The sequence below is a fragment of the Hyaloscypha bicolor genome (genome assembly GCF_002865645.1).
Source record: "Hyaloscypha bicolor E unplaced genomic scaffold K444scaffold_10, whole genome shotgun sequence".
Lineage (NCBI taxonomy): Eukaryota > Fungi > Ascomycota > Leotiomycetes > Helotiales > Hyaloscyphaceae > Hyaloscypha > Hyaloscypha bicolor.
Window position 1 is genome coordinate 1,777,183 of NW_020194512.1, and position 23,434 is coordinate 1,800,616.

The window sequence follows — 23,434 nt, forward strand, 5'->3', positions numbered from 1 at the left end:
CCATATTATTTATCAACCCCTGTATGGGGATCTTATTTTTGAATTCCTTTATTTCTTTTATTCATATTTAATGTTTAGGAGAGGATAAGGGATAAGGGGAAAAGGGAAAAAGGGATAAGGGGAAGAGGATAAAGGAGGGGATAAAGGAGGGGATAAATATACTTATATTGGATTTTGGGCCTGTATATTAGCTACTGAGATATATACTAGCTAGCTAGCCATACTATATAGTTCTAAACTAATAAAGTATATAAAAAAAAAAAAAAAAAACCTATATAATAAAATAAAAACCTAGTAATTATTATAAATATATAAAGCCTATTATTTAGAATAGTTATATTTATCTTTAGTTAAGAATAAGACTTAAGATACTAGCTCAGAATACTAGTTAAGCTCCTTACTAAATTCTTTTAGTATTAGGATCTTAATATTATTAGGCTATATAAGTATATATATCTATTATTTCTTAATATAGTTTATATATTATATAAGAGTTACTTTATAAAATTCTATATTAAAGATAAGGTTATAAGAGCTAATATTTTTATATTTATAGAATTAGAACTTAAAAAGATATATTTTATTATAATTATTTATAATAAATACCTTAAGATTATAAGCTTAATAGATCTTAAATCTGTTTCTATAAAAGGTTATAAATTTTTAATTATATTTAGCTAAGGTAATAAAGCCCTGGCTTTAAGTCTAGTTATTATTAAGAAAGTTATAATCTAATCCGGTATTACTAAATCTATTATATATTTCTAAGATATCTATTTCTGGCTATATTAATCTTATTTAAATAGTTATATAAAGTAATATGTCTTTTTTATTATAACTAAAATTATTAATATTTAAGATTTAGCTTTCTCTTTTTCTTATTTCTTAAAAGAATTTTCTCTAAAATACTTCTTTATAATAATAATATTAACTTATTTTTATAAATACCTTAATTCTTTTATAGTTTTAGCCTTATTAGGGTTCTATTAAGCCTATTTAATATACTTAAAATACTTTATATTTCCTAAGAAATATTCTTTCTATTTATAAGTTTAATAAACTATACCTAAAATAAAACTAGTATTTTATTAAGGCCTTAAAAAGGCTAAAATATTACCTAAAAGTTTCTTATATAATTTTCAGAACTTATTCTTTTTTTTTTAATAGCCTTATAAATTAGAATTTACTAAATTAGAGTTTTTAGGGGCAGAATTACTTTTACTAGACTTTCCTGCCTTTATTTTTCTTAATTTAGAATAAATAATATATTTTGCTTTCTAAGCTTTTTTAAGCTATTCGGAAATAGATATTACCTTATTTCCTAAGAAAATAAATATAAGTATCTAGTAAGTCTTATAGTTAGATAAAGTAGTATTAAGAGTCCGAATCTAGTTCTTTTTAAGATATAGGTTCTAGTTAATTTCGAGACTAATTATTCGAGTATATAACTTAATAATTATCTTACTATTTTTCTAATAAAGATCTCGGAGCTCCTTAAAAGCATCTTATTAATGAATTTAAGATACTTAGAGTATATTAGTTAAATAGGCCTTAAATTACTCCTAATAAACCTTATATAATAGTAGGCTTTACTTTATTATAGCCTCTTAAATATTATAAGATTTATTTCTAAAAGTATTTATAATAAAGTTAATTCTAGAAAAATATCTATTATAAGTCTAAAATTAGGTCCTAAAAAATATTTCCTAGAAAAATATAAATATTCTTTATTTCTTAAGGGACTTTCTATAATATAAGTTAGATATCCGGATCTTAAAAAGCTTTTCTTAGTCCAAATATATCTTTAGAATATTATATAATAGCTCCTAATAAATAGTATTAAAATTACTTTCAAAGCTTATTATATTAGGAAAGAAAGTAAATTCTAATTCTATTTTAGGAAGTTCCCTAATAAGAATTACTAAAAAAAATAAGGTAAACTTATAAATAAAGTTTCTATAAAATATAGTAAACTATAAGATATCCCTGAGAGTACTCTTATACTACTTTAATTATAAGATATATTAGTTAATTATATTTACTAATTCTTGCTTTTATTAGAGTACTTTAATATTAGTATATAATCTCTATTTTATAGCTTAGGTAATAGTAACTTGGGTATTAATTTCGGTATCTTAATTATTACCGGAATTATTTCTATTATTATTACTAGCTCTTAAAGGCTTCTAAAAAGCCCTATTAAAAGTATTAGACAAGCTTTTACTATTACCTATATTAGAATTAATCTAGTTAATTTCCTTTATAGAAATAGCTCTAGTAAGAGATTATATATTTTATAGATTTCGAGATATAATTACTTATTAAACTACTTCCTTTAAGAATAGAAAGATTAGCTTATAAGATATTTATTAGTAAGTAATAAAATAATAGAATAAATTAATATATTATAAAACTATAATATTAAATTTAATATAGAACTAATCTTTATTTCTCCTATAAGGTTCAGGAAAGCCTTCTTTAAATAGAAGGCCCTAATAATATATATATAATTAATAATTTATAACCCTAATACTTATAATATAAATAGTAATTAGTTATAAAGTTAAAGAACTACTAATTTCCCTAATTAATACCCGTAATATCCGAGGTTTATTATATGCTTTTAAGTTATATATAATCCTATATATATTATAAAAAATATTATCTTAGAAACTTTAAATTTATATTTATAAATATTAACTTATAATCCGGTATTCTAGAACTTCTATAGAACTATTCTAATATATTATTAATATTTCTTCTTATTCTTAGAGAAGATTAGTATATTATTAATATAGGCCAAATAAAAGTTATTTAAATAGTTTATTAGAATAGTATTAATATATTATTAGAAGGTTATTAAACTATTATAGAATTTAAATAATAGAATTACTAGTTTAAAGAATTCATATCTTATTCTAAAAGCTACTTGTATTATAGAAGCTAGTTCTATATAAATTTAATTAAAAGTATATTAAATATCTAATTTAGTAAATACTAATAATTTAGCTAATTAGTTAAGAGTCTTAGTAATAAGTAATAGGAAATAGTAGTTCTTTTTTATTATAGTATTTAGATATTAATAATTAATATAAAATTATAGGCTATTATCTTTCTTTTTAATAAATAAGACTAGTAATAAGAATAGGAATTTAAATAACTTAATAAAATTCTTTTTTAGATTCTTAATAAGATACTTTCTTATTTTTTCGAGTTTATTAGAGCTTATCTTATAGAAATAGGCCGTCTTTATTAAGGGGTCTAGTCTATTAAAACAGAGCTTATAGTTAAAGAGTTAAGACTAGAAAAGCTTATTTATTACTTTCTTAAAAAATGCCCTAGCTATATTATATAATTATATAAGAAGAAATACCCGGAACTCTTAAAATTCATTAGAATTAAAAGATAATATATTACTAAGGATATTAGATTTATTTATATCTAGAAAGTATATTAGGTTACTAGTTTAAGTATAGTACATGGCGAGCTATAGTATTAGTTATCTAATTACTATAAGTAGTAGTAGATATTTCTTTAGTTTATAACCTTATTTCTTAAGTATATAATCGATTTCATTAATAGTAACTAATCTAATTTAGTTACCGGGATCTTTAATACTTAATTAGAAAATAGCTACTTTAATAAAATAGCAGAAATAGTCTAGTAGCTTAACTATTTCGAGAGTATTAAGGTCTAGCTCTTCTTTTCTTATCTAGTATTTGGCTTTCCTTATAAAAAGGTCTTATAAAGAAATAAGAAATTTTTTTTTTTATTTCTCGGGTCTGGTTTTACTAGTTTCTTTTAGGATTCTAGTTAGAGTATTTTCGGAATAATTGTCTTTTTAATATTTCTTATTAATATATTAGATTTTCTAAATAAGATCTAGCTAATTTATCTTATAGTTCTCTAGCTAATAGAATTAATTCCATTAATAGTCTAATAGAATATTATACTTTATTAGCTATTTCCTTTTTAGAATTATATTATAAGAGCCGAAATTAGTAATAAGTAAGTATTATTAAGTTTAGAAATACTAATTAATAGCTAGATTTATAGTAGCTAGATATTAAATAGCTTTATTAGGTTATTTATTAAAACCTTATAAGAAAACGAGAGTTTTGAGTTTATATAAAGGTATTTATAATACTTTTATTAAAGGGCAAATATATTTTTAATTAATTAGAATATATATATTTACTTTAGTATTTACTAAATATTAGAAAATTATAGTTTTGCTTTTCTAGTATACTTAATAATTAATAAGAAACTAATTCCTACTAATTAGCTAAGTAAGATTTATAAGTTTTTAGTAAAGTTCTTATTCTAGAAAAGCTATTTCTATATCTAGAGCTAGACTTTTCCTGATTTATTAATATTATATTTCTTATTAAATAATAAATAAAAGTTAGTATTATTATTATTTATTTCTAAATTATTAGCTTTCTCTAAGTAATCCTCTTTAATAGGTATAATTTTATTAAAGTTAGAATAGGTACTTTTTATATATCTAGGCTTTTTATAGCTATAATAATAAAAACTCTCTGGCTAGTCTAGTTTTTTCTCAAATTCTCGGCAGATTACTTTCTTTAGTTATAAGAATACTAGCTACTAAGGTTAATCTATTAGATATAGAATTACTATAGTTTCTTGGATTCTAGTAAGCTTTCTAGCCCAAGATAGTATTTAATAGCAAGAAGTTTTTACTAGTTATTTTTTCTGAAATTTTTAATTTTTAATTAAAAAAAGCCTATTCTCTTATTTTATATATTACTTAGTAAGGTTTCTGGAAATATTAAACTTCTTATTACCTAAGCTTTTAAGTAACTCGAGATTTATTTTATTTATTAAATTATTATATTAGTTATTTAGTAACTTTCCTAGTTTTATTATTAAGTAAGTAAACTTTATCTAGAATACCAGAAATAGCTTATTTCTTTATTTTAGGTACTAGTATACCTCTTTTATTTCCTAGTACTTTATTTCTTTACTTTTACTATAAGCTTATTAGAGAATCTTAAAGATCTATTTAATAATTAAGATTTATCTAACTAATTCAGGTTCTAGTTAATTATAAATAAAGTTACGGGTATTTCTAGTAACTAGTTATATTATATAAGTAATTTTTAGTAATTTGCTATTAAATTTAGAGGAATTCTATATTAGTTTATTTCTTATATTAAATATCTAATTATTAATCTAGTAATTATTCTTATTTATAAATAAAGCAGGATCCTTAATTCTAATAAGCTATAATTAATTACTATAAACTAAAAGTAGAAAAGAGCTTTAGTATTAGCCCCTAAATAGTTCTCTTAATAGGGATCTATAATATTCCTAAATATTTATTTATTTAGATTTTTATTTTATTACTTTTTTTTATACTAGTCTTTCTCTTATATAAAGTTAACTAGTAATTGCCTTTAGCTTATTAACTTTCTTAGTAAGTTAGTTAATATATAAGTAAAATTTCTAGTAATATTTTATTTATTTATTAGCTATAAGATAGTATTTATTAATAAAATTATCTTATATAAGTAATTTCTATTAGGCCTTATTTGTTTTTAAAGTATTTATACTAATTTTAAGTTCTAAGTTAGCTAGTTATTTCTTAATATCTTCTTCCGGAATAGTATTATAATAGCTTTTTTAGTAATATAGGTTTATAATATTAAAGTCTGGCTCTTTTATTTTATTATACTAGGGCCTTTTATCTAATATACTTATAATAATAGTATTTGGCCCCGGGCTATTTATAATAGCTTTAGAAAAAGTATTAGCTATAAAGGTAAGTACTAAGTAAGTTCTTCTTATTTAATATTAGTAAACTATAACTAATTATTATCTTATCTAGTTTTAAGTTAGTAGACTAAAACTAACTATTATCTTTTCTTATTTTAAATTAGTAAACTACTACTAATTCTTTCTATATTAGGGAAAGGGGCTAGTTCTTTTGCTCTTATTAGTATTAAGGAAATATTATCTGCTCTAGTTAAGGGTTAGGCTCCGAGATTAACCGGGTTATAAAGAATAATATCTTTCTTCTTTTATATTAGTAGAGAACTAATTACTAGAAGGGAAATATTATCTGCTCTAGTTAAGGGTTAGGCTCCGAGATTAACTAGGTTATAGAAAATATTATACTTCTAGTTAAGCTCTCTAGTTCTTTATAGTTTAAGGAGGTTATCGAATATTAAAAGCGGTATTCTGTCTTTACTTTCCAAGAATAAATACGGATCCTTTACCGGCAGTATTATATTATCTCTATAGGCCAAGTCGAGTAAGCTTAGTTTTATATAACGGCGGGATTAATATAATAATTAAAAGCTCAAAGTTCAAAGAATCTCATATATTAGAAAATAATAAGCTATGGAATAAAGTAGGGAGAATGCCTCGACCTTTAGTATTATTCCGTCTAAGCAATTCCGGCTTAGCTTCGTTTTATGCCTGTTTCTGATATCCTGTCCTTGGCAGATCATGCCCTTACGCCAGCCGTCACATGGGTATTGAATTATTATTTTTGGAAAGTAGCGATTTTGGGCGGTTGGCCGGTGAACCCTTTTGGTTTAGCCGGGCGGAATAGACCATCATCAACTTCAGCTCTCGGGTTCCTGGCAACCTCCCGACCCTTTTACCTTTTTGCACAAAAAACAGAGAAAATGGCAACCAACACGCCAAAAGGTGCTCTCGCCATATCTGTATTTCCCTATAAGCAGCTCGAAGAAGCTGATAGTATTCGACTAATCCATCTTCACCCAGCCTCGTCCAGGGAGGTTGAAGTGAAATGCGAGCTCATTCACACCACACTTAGGATATGTGAGGATATCTATGATCAATACACTGCCGTCTCATATGTGTGGGGTGATCCGAACAATACCAAAGTGATATGGGTTGACGAAACCCCTCTTCCGATAACGGTCAACCTCTATTCAGCGTTTGTGGATTTGCGTCACGAGAAGAAAGCCTTGCTACTCTGGGCAGACGCCATATGTATCAACCAATGCGACAACGAAGAGAAGTTAAAACAGGTTGCGATGATGGGAAGGATATACTCGGTGGCGAATCACACAGTGATATATCTGGGATTCCTTGTTGCCGAATTCGAAGCTATTTGGAATCAATGTGCTATGACCAGCGTCGAACAGTCACCGGCCTTGACTGAGTTCGTTCATACTGCGCTAAATCAGGTATGGTTTCAACGTGTCTGGGTATTTCAAGAACTTGTCTTTTCACAGGATCCTCGAGTTCAGTTCGGCAGGGCTCGCATTCCGTGGAATACCTTTCACCAGGCGATGTCTTCGCTCATGAACTCAGGAACATTGTTAAGACTCAACTCAAAGGCTATGCATGGTTCCACGCTCCTCTCTCAAATGCACCGAGCTCGCGAGAGCCATCAAAAGGCCATATGGTCAGAAGATCCCGACCCGGAAATGCTGCCGATTAAGGTGAAAGCGGAGTCCCTAACGATGTTGGAGTTGCTGCGAGCCAGAAGAGGTCTAGGAGTCACGGATCCGAAAGACATGATCTTCGCACACCTTGGATTTGCCTCGGATGGGCAGGAACTAGGTCCGAAGGTGAACTATTCCATGAGTTGTGCAGAGGTATTCCACTCCTTTGCTCGCTCCATGATCGATACGGGCTTCCACTTGGCGCTCTTCGGCGAACTTAGTGACGGGTGTCCTTCTGCTCGAGTTACGGGCTTAGCCTCCTGGACTCCTGATTGGAGCATGGCAAAAAAATCCAGAAGCCTATTTCAGCCAGTCTATGCTCGGTTTGGTAATGGCCAGGCGCCAATAACATGGTTTCTTGATGACGATCCCAGTCTTCCGAATACGCACATATTCATCCACGAGCCTCCAATTCTAGCCTGTCTAGGCGCTGAATTCGACATCGTGCTTCATGTCAAGGGTCCTCTCACCAGAGTCGCCGAACTCTACCACAAACACCGCGATATCCTGATGCGGTTCGAAAAAGTCACAGCAAACCCTTTTGAATCCACGTTTGAGATATTTGAACAGAGCTATAGGGATTTGTATGAGCTCGTTTGGCGGCAAGGTATTAAAGACCAGGATGTTCTGCCAGCGCCGGACTCCGAGGACCTTTGTCGCATGTGGCTGCACCTGGTCAGGGTTACCACTGAGGATCCCTTGTTCGTGCCTACGAACCTGTTTGAAGTCCACAAACGATTGGAATATATAATGACGAAGATTGATTCTGCATCTGATAAGAGTCAGAGTATTGACGAGCTCGCTTTGGCACGCATGGAGAGCGGGTTGTTGGTCTTAGTGCCCAGGTCAACACAGCCTGGCGATTTGGTTGTGGAATTACTGCTTCCTAGGCGTCAGAACGTGTTGCACTGTGTAATAATACATCCTATAACAGCCGAGAGCGGAGCCTTCGAATCCGTGGTAAGAAACAAACTTTGCCGTCCAACCTGGCCTGTTCTCAATTGTAGGATAGTAGGAGGAATTTGGTTACCCCGACCCAGGATTGAAGTGTACGAAGAGGTGGTCTCAAGGCTTCGAGAGTTTCCTCCGCAAATTGTGCCAAATAAGAAGGTGTCTGGGATCCAGGACGTTCCTCCTGGAAGTGGAGTAAACACCGAAGGCACCGACCAGGTAGTGTCAAGGCTTGGGGAGCTTTCTCCGCACATTGAAGCAAATGAGAAAGTATCTGAGATTCAGGAGGTTTCTCCTGAAAACGAAGTGGGCACGGAAGGTTGGTTCACGTTGAAGATTTTCGCTATCCACTAGTTTGGCTCTCTCGAATACAGAGATATCCTGTGGATTCTCGAACTCCAGAGCCCTTGCGTTGGAGCTTGCTTTTGGACTCGTCGGTAGGGCTTTAAGTGCTCTCGTAATGACCAAACTTGGGACTGTTGCAATTGAAAGCGGTAAACTTCTGAGGTAGAGGTGGCTCTCTAAGAATTTGACACGAGGAGATATAGTATCATCTAGTTTTCAAATCGGGAATTTACATCCGAGACTGAGCAAGTGTTTGAGCTCAAAGTTGAATTAACTCCTTTCGAGACTCCAACCTTAACACCACTCGACGTTCTCTACTCCCCTACTTCTCAGAAGGTGAATTTTTCTCAACTGGAACGCTTTAAATGGACAAGTGTGGACGGAAGCAGCCATTTGTCTGTCGGCCAACGTATAGTGCGTGGAGCGGCTTCTAAGCAGAATACCTAGAGGACTGGGTTGTATGTTGAAGTTATGAGCTTGAGGTGCTAGCTAGCACCTGCTGAGTTAGTCGAGGAGCCTTGTGCTCTTCATGAATGCGACTGCTTTCCTTGCCCGGCTTCAATTCCTTTTTTTAAAACTTTTTTTATTATCCCTTCGTCCGCTGAGACATTGCCACATTAGCGGCCGCATATGAATATCCCTAATTCGGATTATGTTTTGGCCGAATTAGGGATATTCATATGCGGCCGCTAATGTGGCAATGTCTCAGCGGACGAAGGAATGGTCGTAGCGAGTAAAGGCTATCCTCTCACGTTATAATAATACTCCAACATTTAACTAACATTGCTTAGATACTTTGGAGTACACGGGATTACAAAGGGGTTATGGCGAAAATATTTTTAAGTAATCTTTTCAGGTTATAGAATAAGCTATAAAGGATATATTTATAGGATTTAAATTTATTATAGTTTCGGGATTTAGTATTCTTTATAATATTAAAAATAAATATATTAGAATTCTCTTTCTTTATTATAATCTAATCTTATATTTCTTTAGTATTATTAATATTCTTTTATAATTATTTTATTACTAAAAGCTCTTTATATATAATATTAATATTTATTTTAGAAAAATAGATTACTAAGAAATAAGTTTTAAAATATTTAAGAGCTAGAAGCTTATAAATTATAAGATTAGAAATTTTCAAAGAGTTTCTAATTAATTAAAGTTTTACTAAAAAAGAAAAAGAGTTTTAGAAAATAAAAGATATCTATTTATAATTATTTAGTAACTAGTAATAAACTAATATAAAGGAAGTTAATATATAACTAAAATATAAAAAGATTAGATTATAAAATTTTAAATAAAAGGCTTTTTTTCTTAATACTACTATATTTAATTTCTTTTAGATCTTATATAAAGTATTATAAGAAATTAAAATAAAATATAAAAGCTTTAAAAATTATATGAAATTATTAAAAGTAAAGTTATAGTAATTATAATTATTTTATTTAGGAAAATTATATATTTAAATAAATTCTTTTATATTATTTTTTCTATTTTCTATTACTTATAATTAAGGTACTTTCTTAATACTAATTATATTTTAAAAGAACTCGAATTTATTTCTTATAAGTAGTTTTATAAGCCTATTTATTAATTAAAAATTAGTAGAAATATATTCTAGTTCTATTTATTTTATTATAATAGCCTCTTATATTTACTTTTTCCGAATATTAATATATTTTATTTAAATATAAAATTAGTTATTTTTTGCAAATATAGTTATTCTTTAATTATTATAATAATTTATTTCTTTTAAAGAGTTTAAGTCAGGAAATAATTTAGTTAAATTACTTCTTTAGCTACTTATATCTGAGTTATAATCTCGGATTTATAAAAAGAAAAAGTAATAGTAATATTTTTTTTTAAAAAACTAGCTAATAATACTATTATTTATATTAAAAATAAAACTATTAATTAATTATTAAATATTTCTATTATTTGCTTAGTTTATATTTAAATAGCCTATTAATATCTAAAGATCTCTATAATATATAAATTAATATATAAGTATATTTTATAAATACTATAAAATTCTTTTTATTATAATAATATATTTAGCTATTAGATTTATAGTAAATTAACTAATTATAGATATTATAAAAGTAATATTAGAATAAAATCCGACTATAATATATATAAGAAAGCTAATTAGCTTCTAATATTTCTTAATTTCAAATAAAAAAGCTAGATAATTCTTTAATATAAAAATAAGATTATTTCTATTTGAATTTATTAGAATTATAACTGGTTTATAATTTTCTATATTAAAATCCCGGAATATCTTTATAATATAAGACTATTATCTAAGATAAAATATATAATTTAAATGGTTTTATATAATTATTATATTTAGGTAAAAGTTAATAGCTTTAAGATTACTTATTTGAAATCATTTATTAAAGACTTATTTAAATATATTAATTTCTTTATAATTTCTTCTAGTAATTAATAAATTATTTATATAAATAGTAATAATAATATTCTTTTTATAAAAAATACTAGTATTATTAGTATCTAATAATTAGAAATCGAATTTATTAAAGGAATTCTAATAATATATTATATTATATTTAAAAGATTTACTTTAAATTATAAAATATATAATTAAGTTTATAAATCTTAATTAATCTGTTTTTAAGACTAGTTAGTTATTTTATATAAACTATTTCTTCTATTTTCTTATATAAAAATACGGTTTTAATATTTATTTAATTAATCTTGTAATTAAAAGCAGCTATAATAGTAAAAATAAGCTTATAGCTTATTAGTTTAATAATTATAATAAAAGTTTTATTAAAATTAATTTCTTTTTTTAATTAATTTTTCCGGATTATTTATTAGGCCTTATATTAGATAATTTAGTTATATAATTCTTATTTATATTTATATATTTATTTATTAAATAGAATTTACTAATTTATTAAATAGTTAATTAGTATTTAGGTTTTATTCTTTTATAAAAACGAGAACTTTTTCTTTATTATATCTATTTATTTATTAAAGTCCGGATCTATTATAGCTTTTTTAAAATATTATAGCTCGAATAGTTCTAATAAGTTAGTTTCTATAAAAGAAATCTTAGCTATAAGATATAAGAACTAATTAAGCTTAGATTTATTATAGACTTTCAAACTAGTATTTTATATAGCTAATAGTATTATAAAAGAAATAAAATCTAGAAAATTAAAGTCTAAATAATTAAAGTCTAAATATTTATTTATTCGGCTATTAACTAGTATTATTATTTGAAATAATAAAAAATACTCGATTATAAAATATTTATTTACTTAATTATCTAGTAAAGAAATAAATAATAGAATTAATTTATAAAATATTAAGAATTTAAGAGAAATAGAAATAAAATTTTCTAATTAGTTTCTTATTAATAGAATTTTAATAATAGATCGAGCCTATTACCTGAATTATTTCTAAAATGAATTTGAAAGGCTTAATATAATAATAGGCTATAGGATTCTTAGCTTATATAATAATAGCTAAAAGAAATCTAATAAAATATTTATATTATTATTATAAATAATTTTAATATAGCAGATATATTTCTTAAAGAAATTAAATAGATTAGATATTACTAAATATTTTAAACTAGCTATAGGCTTAAAAATTTATAAGTATAATATTATATTAGAATAAGTATTAGGCCCGAATTTAAAAAACTTTTCTTAAATAAATATAAAAAACTTTTCTATAATATATATAATATAGACCTTAAATATATAATTATTATTTATAAGAATTTAGTAAATATTATTATTTTTATATCTAATAAAGTATTCTTTTATTATTTAATTTTTCTTTAATTTCTTTTTATTTTATTTATTAGTTATAAACTAGATATAAAATCTAATAATATAGAAATAATTAATAAATAATTTATAAAAGTTCTTTATTTAGAAAAGTATTATATTAAAAATATTATAGAATTATTATATATAGAAATAAACTATAATTTAGAGTAATTCGGGCTATTATTTATTCGGGAATTTGGAATTTTTTAAAAGTATTTTAATAATAGTTTATAGTATTTATTTAATTCTTTCTATAACTTTATTTATTTCCGAATTATATAATTTAAATAATTTAAAATAAACTTCGGTTTTTATAAAATAAAGCTAAAAGGCCTTAGAAATAAATTCTCTCTTATTATTTATTTATAATTATATAATTCGTTTATAATAAAATTATTAGAAGAATTTAAATTTAGCTAGTAATTCGAACTTATATTTTATAATATAATACTTGACTTTTTTAGTCTTATTATAATAGAAATAGAAAAAATATTCTATACTATTTTCTATTATATATAAGAAGCTAATTATATTTATATAAATTAGTTTATTCGGGTATTTTTCTAATATAATATATCTTTTATAAATTATTTTTATTATATAGTCTTTAAAATAAGCTTTATAAATATAAAATATTAAAGACTTATAAAAGCTTAGATTCTTTATTATATTCTTAAGTTTAATTAGATCTTCTTTAATAAAATATTTAAAATATTTAAATTATATAATATATATTTCTTTTATAATAAATACTATAAGTATTTAATACTAGAATATTAATTATATTAGCTTAAATAAATAAAAGATTTCCTTAAAATAAATAATATAAACTTATTACTTTTAGTATAAATTATAAGTTTTCTAATTATATTTAAATTATTAGATTTATTTCTTAGATATTAAGAAATTAATATTAAGATAAAAGAAGTTATATAAAATAAAGACTATAAATATAATTAGTTTATTTCCTTTAATTTCAAGAATAGCTCTATATTTATTAAGTTATATTTTTATATTTTTTTTAAATAAAATCGAGATATAATAAAAGATTTATTTTAAGATCTAAATAGAAAATAATATTAGATATTTATAGCTATTTATAGCTATTTAAAATCCCTTTTTATTATTTAAACTAGTAAAACTATTATTTCTTTCTTTTATAATACTAGGCTATATTTACTAATATTTATAATCTAATTAATTTAAAAAACTTTTATTTATAGAATATATATTAAATATTAGTATAGCTATTTCTTTAGAAGTTATATATATAGTTACGAAATACGGGATACGAGATATAAGTAATAAGATATAAGTAATAAAATATAAATAATAGAACATAAGATACGAGATATTACGCTCTACTGCTTTACTAGTAAATTTAGCGTCACGTGATTGCGATAACGCATATAGCTGGCTAGTATTTAGAATACTAAAGCTCTTATACTTACGAGCTTCCCTCCTTAGTTTAGAATCCTCGGATTAAGAGCTATTTTATCTTGCTTTTCAAGCCCAGAAACCCGGTTTCATAATACGAGATATAGTTATATAACCTTATATCTTATTAGTAACTCGACTAGTAAACTAGATTTCTTTAGACTTAGTAGATTTAGGAATTATATATTAATACTATAATACTATAATTTCTATTTCTAAACAATAACTTTACTAACTTATATAAATAGTATTTCACGATTATATAATAGTATTATATATTTCTAGTAAACTAATATTAAATATAGCTATAAATAAACTAAATATAAGAGATTATAATATTTAATAGGTTTTACTAGAAAGTATTAAGAATTTAATAATTAAGATATTAAAGAATATAAATAGTAAGAACTTTAGAGTTTAAAAAATAAATATTTAAAAATATATAAGTAATTATATAAATAAAAATAAGACTTAGAAAAGTATTTTATAACTATTTTATATAATTAAAATAAGTAAAAGTACTAATAAAATAATACCTAATATAAATAAAGCTATATATTAAAATAGAATTAAGGTTTAAATATAGGCTCGAGTTTATAGGTTTTTATATTATAATTAAAAATATATATTAATTATAAGTTTTAGTTATAAAATAGTTTTATTTTATTAAATTAGAAAACAGGCTCGAATTGTAATATAATATATTTATAAATAGCCAGGTATTTATAAGTAATTATTAAAAGCTCTTTTTATTTAGAAATAGATTAGTTTCTAGAAAATAATTTTAATTTCTATTTTACTTATTTCTTTTCTTAGTATTTCTTAAAAGCAGCTTTTAAATAAGAATATTTAATTATATATTCTATTTTAGTATAATATAGTTTTTTATAATATTTATATTTAATATTTATTTTATTTTCTTCTCGATTTATATATAATAAAAAAGTTGTTTAATTAGATAATTATTATATTAGAGTTTCTTTTCTTTATATAGCTTATATAAATTTAGAGAAAATTATATTTATTTTAGCTATATTAATAAAATTATTATAAAAGATCTAGTATAATTTAAAAATATTATATATAAATAGAAAATTATTTAAATATAGTTCTATTATTTAGAATATAAATAATTAGATATTTTTAGAAAAAAGAAATAATTTATTATTAAATTTTGTAAATATATTATTAAATTTTATAAATATATTATTAAATTTTATAATATTAATATAATTATTAAAATAGAAATTAAGAAAGTTATTTTAAAAGTAATTAAAGATAATAATATCTTATAAATAAAATTAGTTCTTAAAAGAAATAAAGAATAGCTTGAAATTAGACTTTTATATATCTTTTATAAGATTATATTTTTTAATTTTAATATAAAGAAAAGTAGTTAAACTAAATTTATTATTTATAATATTTTTTTCTTAAACTTGAAATTTCTTTTATTTATTAAATTAAGCTTAATAAGCTTCTTATATTTTAGTAAAGGGCTCTATAAATCTAACTAGTCTAAAAATAGTTTTATTTAGAAGCTTTTAGTAAAAATAGTTCTTATTAATAAAAGTATTATTAAATTTTTAATATTAGTTAATCTAATTAGATTTATTAAGTTCCGGAATAATAATAAGAACTAAAAATATAAATAGTCTAGTTTCTAAAGCTATTATTAAATATTACTCGTTTAGTTAAATAGTTAAATATAAAGTATTTAATAGAAATATTATTAATCTAGTTTAATTAAAATTAAATAATATTTAATAATTCTTTAATTAAATCTCTTTTATATATTTATAGTTTAGGTTTTAATTTAATAATTAAAAAGAAATATAGGTAATAGAAATCTAAGGCTTAAAGAGTTTAAGACCTTAATATTTATATAAATATATTTAAAGAAAGCTTTAATTTCTAAATTAATATAATTAGAATTAGAGTTTTAATTGAATTTAGTATTAAAGGATTTAATTAGAGTATTAATAAAAGTATATATATAATAAGAAAATAAATTAGATTAGAAAAGAAATATATTTTATAATTAAATAATTTTATAAATTCGAGTATTTTTTAATAAAATAAATAATTTATTTATAAGAAATACTTATTTTAAAACTATTTATAGCTCTTGAATTATTAGTTCTTTAATTATTTATTCTATTATTAGTTAAGTAAAATAAAGAAATTAGTTAATAAAAGAAATAAAGAATTTAGAAATTGAAATATTAGAATTCTTATTAATTATCTAATAAGGTTTACTAGAATTATATTATTAGATTTACTAGTATTTTAGTATTTATATAACTTTTAAATTAGTATAATAAAATAGAAAATTCTAATATTAAGAAATTAGGAAATAAAAATAGTTTATAAAAATAATTAATTTATTAGTTTTAGAAATAAAAAAGAACTTATATTAATATTTTATATAAAATATAGATTATTAAATAGATCTAGATATATCTAAAGAATTATATTTATTATTTTTTAAAATAAAAAGAAAATCTAATATCTTAGTAATTTTAATAATAATTAAGGAATTTATATTTTTAATTTAATTTTATATAAAGGCTTATAAAACCAAGTATTTTTAGTTTAGAATTATTCGTTTATAAAATAATAATTAGATTAGGTAACTTAGTTCTATAGAAGTTACTAGGCTTAGAACCTATTAAATATATATATATAAATAAATTAAGTCTTAATTAATTTCTTATAAAATAAGAGGTAAATAAAGTCTATTTTATATATATATAATATATTATATAACTATATTTAATAACCTAATTAGAATCGCGATTTTTTATTAAGTTAATTAAATATATATTAGAATCTTAATATAATATAACTTCAAATACGGAATTTATTATATAAGAATGAAATTAAGCAAGATTATATAAAAACTAATTCCTGTATTTATTTACTAAGATAAAGATTTAATTAAATTTAAATCTTATAAAAAAGCTATAAATAGTTCTAATAAAAATAATTAAATTAAATTCATAAAAATAAAACTAGATATTTTAAAAAATAATAATACTTAGAATCTAATATCTAGATCTAATAATATTAAAGTATTAAAAAGTTAATAAATATATAAGATTAAAAATTTTAAAATTTTAATTCTTATATTTAAATTTAGATTTATAATAAAAAACTTTAAATAATTATATAAACTAAATTATATTAAAACTTATATTAATATTATTAAGTAAATAATATAAAAATTAGTTTTTATATTAGCTATATTATATAATTTAATTATATTTAAACCTAATATAGTTTTAGCCTTTATATAAGAAGTAATTAATACTTTATTATATTTAGAATAATTAAAAGGCTTTATAAACTCTAAATATTCTAATTATATATTAAAACTAAATAATATTAAATAAATATATATATATAAATTATTTATTTATTATTAATTAATATTTAGGGCTATAATTAGCCGACCTCTCGAAAAATATAAGAATATACTACTAAGCTAAGGATTTAATATAAAGTTCTATTAAGAGGAAATACTAAAACTATAAGAAGAAAAAGGCCTTTCTTTTTCTAATAGCCCTAGGTTTCTTATTCTATAGTATTTTAGTATTCTTATAAATCTTTAAGAAAGTAGTTTATATTATAATAATATGTAGCTATAAGAACTTATAAGAACTAATCTTTTCTAATAAATAGAATAATACCTTTCTTATATACTATTACTCAAGTTCTTTTATAATTCAGATATCTAAGCCCGACTCTTTTTTTTATTTTCTTAATATCTTATACTTCTCCTTATATTTATAGAAATACCAAGTCCTTAGGCTTGCTTTTATAGGAGAATTCCTCTATTATATAGCTAGTTCGAGAATAAGTTAAGAGAATTAAAAAGGCTATAGTATTTATCTCAATTTCTCTTACTATTCCTATAAATATATTTCTCCTAAATATATAGTAAATTAAGTAAGAAAGAAAGAATTAAAATTAAAATTATAATTATAAGTCTTATTAAATAGAAGTTTAAGCTTCTATAAAGGTACTATACCGCTAGCTTATATAAAACCGGATCGGGTAATAAAGGAAATTCTCTTTATATTTACTTATAACTTAATCTTGGCCCTATACCCGAGTATAGGTTAATAGCTTATATTATAAGAAAATATTAAATTATTACAGGCTATATATATATATAAATCAAGTTTTAATTAATTTCTTATAAAATAGAAAATAGATAAAGTTTATTTTATATATATATTTATATTAGCTAGTTAGTTTTATATATAGTTATATATATATAATATATTATATAATTATATTTAATACTTTTATTTAAGAATAATATTAGATAAAACTAGTATTCTTAAATAATCTATATTATAAAACATAAAAATAAAATAAATAAAAGTAGCTTAAATAATATCTTTCCTTATTTCTTTAATAGCCTGCTTTATTATTTTTCTTTTTCTCTTTTTCTAGATACTTTTTCTCTTACTTAATTACTAGCTTCTAATCTCTTTCTCTTATATATTCTTTAATACCTTATTAAACTAATTTCGAGAGGTATTAGAAAAAGAACTTTAAGAAATAGTAATTAAGAATCTAGTAATAAATAACTCAAAAGCCAGAGATATTAGTATTTCAAGAATAGAAGAACTTAAAGAAATTAGTATATAAGATATAGAAATATTAAAAACTAATTAGAACTATAAAAAATATATTAAAATATAAGAAAAAATAAATACTAGAGCTTTTAAAGCAAATAATAAGCCTTTAGTAAAGTTAGGAAAAATAGAAACTAGAATTATTATATTTTTCTTTTTTATATCTAATTTATGAAATATAGATATAAGAAAGTAATTTATAAAAAGTAGTTTAGGTAATTTTATTAAAGATATTAGTAAATCCAAATTTATATTTTCTATATTTATTTCTAACTATTTGAGTTAATAAATAATTATATTATTATTAAAAACTAGCTTATATTTTCTATTTATTATAATTATTATAATATCTTTTATTTAATTCGGAACTAGTATTAAAATAATATTTAGGCGGCTTGTTTTCTAGTAAAAAGTAAGAGAAACTAGTTTTATAAATAAAGTAAAATAAAAGCGGAATTTAGAAAAGAATTATAATCTAAAGCAAGTTTATTATAATTTAAGAAATAAATAAATAAAAGAGATAGAATAAAAGAGAGATTTCTATTATTTATTTATTATATTAATCCGGAATTACTAATATTAGTATTTCTCTATTTACTAAAGGGAAATTCTACTAATTCTTATTTTATAAAGTTTTCTAAAACTATTTGAAATATACTTTTATATATTATTTATTCGGGTTTCTACCGGGATTTATAATATAGAACAAGTTATTATTATTTATTAATTTCTAGTATTTCCGAATTTCTTTAATAAAAACGGCTTAAATTAGAATTAGCTTACTTTTATAAATTATAATACTAGAAGCTTTAATATTATTAGAATTAAAAATAAAAAGCTAAATATGCCTCTTTTTTATAAAAAAAATTTATATTATTTATATATAAAATAAATACTTATTATAATTCTTTTCTATTTCTATCTAATTAGTTATTTTTATAATAAAAAGTCTAAAGTAATTAGTAGTCTTAATATTATTATATTTAAGGAAGTAATTAGTTTTCTAAATATATTTATTAAAGACTAAAAAGATATTTATTAAATATAATTATATAATATATTATATATATATAATTATATATAAGGCTAACTAGCTAGTATAAATATATATATAAGATAAGCTCTATTTATCTCTCATTTTATAAAATAATTAATAAGACTTTACTTTTTACTTATATATTTATATAAATCTATTTAATAGGTTCTGAGTCCGGCGACTTCTATAAAGCTAAGTTACCTAACTATTATTTTAATAAATAGATAAATCTAACTTAAAGAACTTGGCTCTATAAAAACCTTTAAGTAAAATTAAAATAAAGCCATATCTTACTTCTCAAATTATATTTAATATTAAGAGATACTAGTTCCTTTTTAACTTTTATAAGATAGCGGATATTATAATCTAATTAAAGGCTAAGAGAATTCGGATACTTAATAAGAATACTATTAAATTCATAATTAACTTCTTTATTTCGAATCTAATAAATTAATTAATCTAATATCCGAATATAATAAATAATAGCCTTTTCTTATTTCCTAGCTTCTAGAATTCAGAGTTTTTCCTAATAGACTAATAACTTAGTATTAAGCTATATAGATATTAAGGTATTAGTAGATCCAAAAATATAGATCTAGTAAACTTTAATTAAGTAATTTAATAAGAATTCTAATACTTAATCTCTAACTTCTCTATTTCTTTACTAACTACCTGTTTTTATTATCTAATTATAGAGCAGATTATAGCTAAGGAACTCTTATATAAGAAGTTATAAATAATCTTAAAATAAGTATTTCTTATAAATAATTTATTTATTCTACCTGAAAATACTAAAACTTATTATATTATTTAATCTCAAGAAATACTTCTTTTCTAAACGGATTTATTTCCTTATTATACTTACTTGCTTCTTAATATACTATTCGAATTCTTTAATACTAATCGAGCCTCTAACTCTAATTATATTAAATTAATTCCTAATACTATCTTAATAGAAATCTATACTTAGTCTTTTACTTTAAGAGAATTAATTCTTAAACTATTATTTCTAATACTTCTCTTTAGATTATAAGTTAAAACTTAATCTAATAAATAATAGAAACTAGTTAAGTAAAATACTCTTAATAGATATAATATAGATAATAAAGAATACTACTATAAATTCTATTAAGAAGTTTATTAAATACTAATTAATTAACTAGGTAATCTTAGATAATAGCTTTAGAAACTCGGCTATTTGCCTCCTTTATTCTCGCTACTATTCCGGACCTTAATAAGTCTAGCTAGATTAAATAATACTAAAGAATTAATAATACCCTTATTAATAAGAATTACCTTTACTAAAAGCTCTTAGATAGAACTCTTATCTAACTATAAGTAGTTTAAAATATATAGTTCCCTATAGAAATATAAGAAAGCTATTAAATATAATTTAATAAATAAGAGAAACTCTAAATCCAAGAAAAAAGTATTATAAATAGTAAGTTTAAACTAATTACTCTTTTTTATACTAATAAAAAGAAATATAATCTTATAGATAATATATAGGAAATAGATCTCAAGTTATTCTTTATTACTCTTAAAGAATATTTCTGTTCTTAAGATATTATAACTTTTAATTATTTATAAAATAATCTCCTAAACTTCTAATTTAATAATTATATAAATATTATAAAATATAATAATGCTTTTATAAGACTTAATAGGAAGTTATTTCTCCTTTCTTAAAGTACCTAACTACTAGTATTATAAATAGTTAGTTTATATTTAAATAATCTTTTATTTATATATAATATATTTAAATTCTATTAGATCTTATATAATAATTTTATAAATAAAATAAAAGCAAATATTATTCTTTCTAATCTTATATAAGCTATATAAAGAGAAAAAAGATTAATATAATAATTATTCATATAATATATATAAAGTCGCACGTGACTTAAGAGCATGTAATAAACCTCGGATATTATAGGTATTAATTAGAGAGATTAAAGGCCCTTTAATATTATAACTAATTACTATTTATATTATAAGTATTAGGCTTATAAATTACTAATTATATATATGTTATTAGGGCCTCCTATTTAGAAGGGGCTTTCCTGGACCTTATAAGAGAGATAGAGATTAGTTCTATACTAAATTTAATATTATAGTTTTATAACTTACTAATTTATTCTATTATCTTATTACTTACTAATAAATATCTTATAAGCTAATCTTTCTACTCTTAAAGAAAATAGTTTAATAAGTAATTATATCTCGAAATTTATAAAATATATAATTCCTTGCCGGAGCTATTTCTATAGAGGAAGTTAACTAGATTAACCCTAATACAGGTAATAGTAAAGGCTTATCTAATACTTTTAATAGAGCCCCTTAGGAGCCTCTAAAAGCCAGTAATAATAATAGAAATAATTCCGGTAATAATTAAGATACCAAGATTAATACTCAAGTTATTACTACTTAAGCTATAGAATAGAGATTATATACTAATATTAAATTATTCTAATAAAAGCAAGAATTAGTAAATATTATTAACTAATATATTCTATAGTTAAAATAATATAAAAGTATTCTTAGAAATATCTTATAGTTTATTATATCTTATAGAAACTCTATTTATAAGTTTATCTTATCTTTTTCGGTAATTTCTACTAGGGAATTTCCTAAAATAGAATTAAAACCTATTTCCTTTCCTAATATAATAAGCTTTAAAAGTAATCTTAATACTATTTATTAGGAGCTACTATATAATATTCTAAAGATATATTTGGACTAAGAGAAGTTTCTTAAGGTCCGAATACTTGACTTATATTATAGAAAATCTCTTAAGAAATAGAGAATATTTATATCTTTCTAGGAAATAGTTTTTAGAACCTAATCTTAAACTTATAATAAATACTTTTCTAGAATTAACTTTACTATAAATACTCTTAGGAATAAACTTTATAATACTTGGAAGGCTATAATAAAGTAAAGCTTACTATTATATAAGGGTTATTAGAAGTAATTTAAGGCCTATTTAGCTAATATACTTTAAGTATCTTAAACCTGTTAATAAGATACCTTTAAGAAGCTCTGAGATCTTTATTAGAAAAATAATAAAATAGTTACTAAATTATATATTTGGATAATTAGTTTCGAAGTTAACTAGAACCTATATCCTAAGAGAGATCGGATCTGAACTTTTAATACTATTTTATCTAATTATAAAACTTACTAGATACTTATATCTATTTTCTTAGGAAATAAGATAGTATTTATTTCCGAGTAATTTAAGAAAGCTCAGAAAGCAAAATATACTACTTATTCTAAATTAAGGAAAGTAAAGGCAAAGAAATCTAATAAAAGTAATTTTGCCTCTAAAGACTCTAACTTAGTAAATTCTGATTTATAAGGCTATTAAAAAAGAAAGAATAAGTTCCGAAAATTATATAAGAAATTCTTAGATAATACTTTAGTTCCTTTAAGGCCTTAATAAAATACTAGTTCTATTTTAGGTATAATTTATTAGACTTATAAATAGAAAGAATACTTTTTAGGAAATATAAAATATTTCAAGTATACTAAATAGACTTAATAGAACCCTAATAAGGCTAAAACTATAGAAGAGTTAAGGTATCTATAGAAATAAGTTAATACTATTATTATAGAAAAGTATTCTAGAGGAGATTCTTCTAAGAAATAAGGAAAAAAGAAGACTAAATCTTAAATATTAATAATTTTAGCTATAATAAAAAAGATATATTACTTTATATAACTATTTAAGTAAGATTAATATAACCAGAAATAGATACC

The 23,434-nt window shown here is 22.1% G+C and overlaps 1 protein-coding gene across 1 annotated transcript; it reads left to right on the forward strand.

Annotated features, from left to right (window-relative positions):
- Positions 1-6,650: 6,650 nt before the first annotated feature.
- On the forward strand, positions 6,651-8,981 carry K444DRAFT_606093 (HET-domain-containing protein). The gene has a single exon (XM_024878918.1). The coding sequence runs from the start codon at positions 6,657-6,659 to the stop codon at positions 8,748-8,750; it is 2,094 nt and encodes a 697-aa protein (XP_024744070.1). The 5' UTR covers positions 6,651-6,656; the 3' UTR covers positions 8,751-8,981.
- The last annotated feature ends 14,453 nt before the right edge of the window (positions 8,982-23,434 follow it).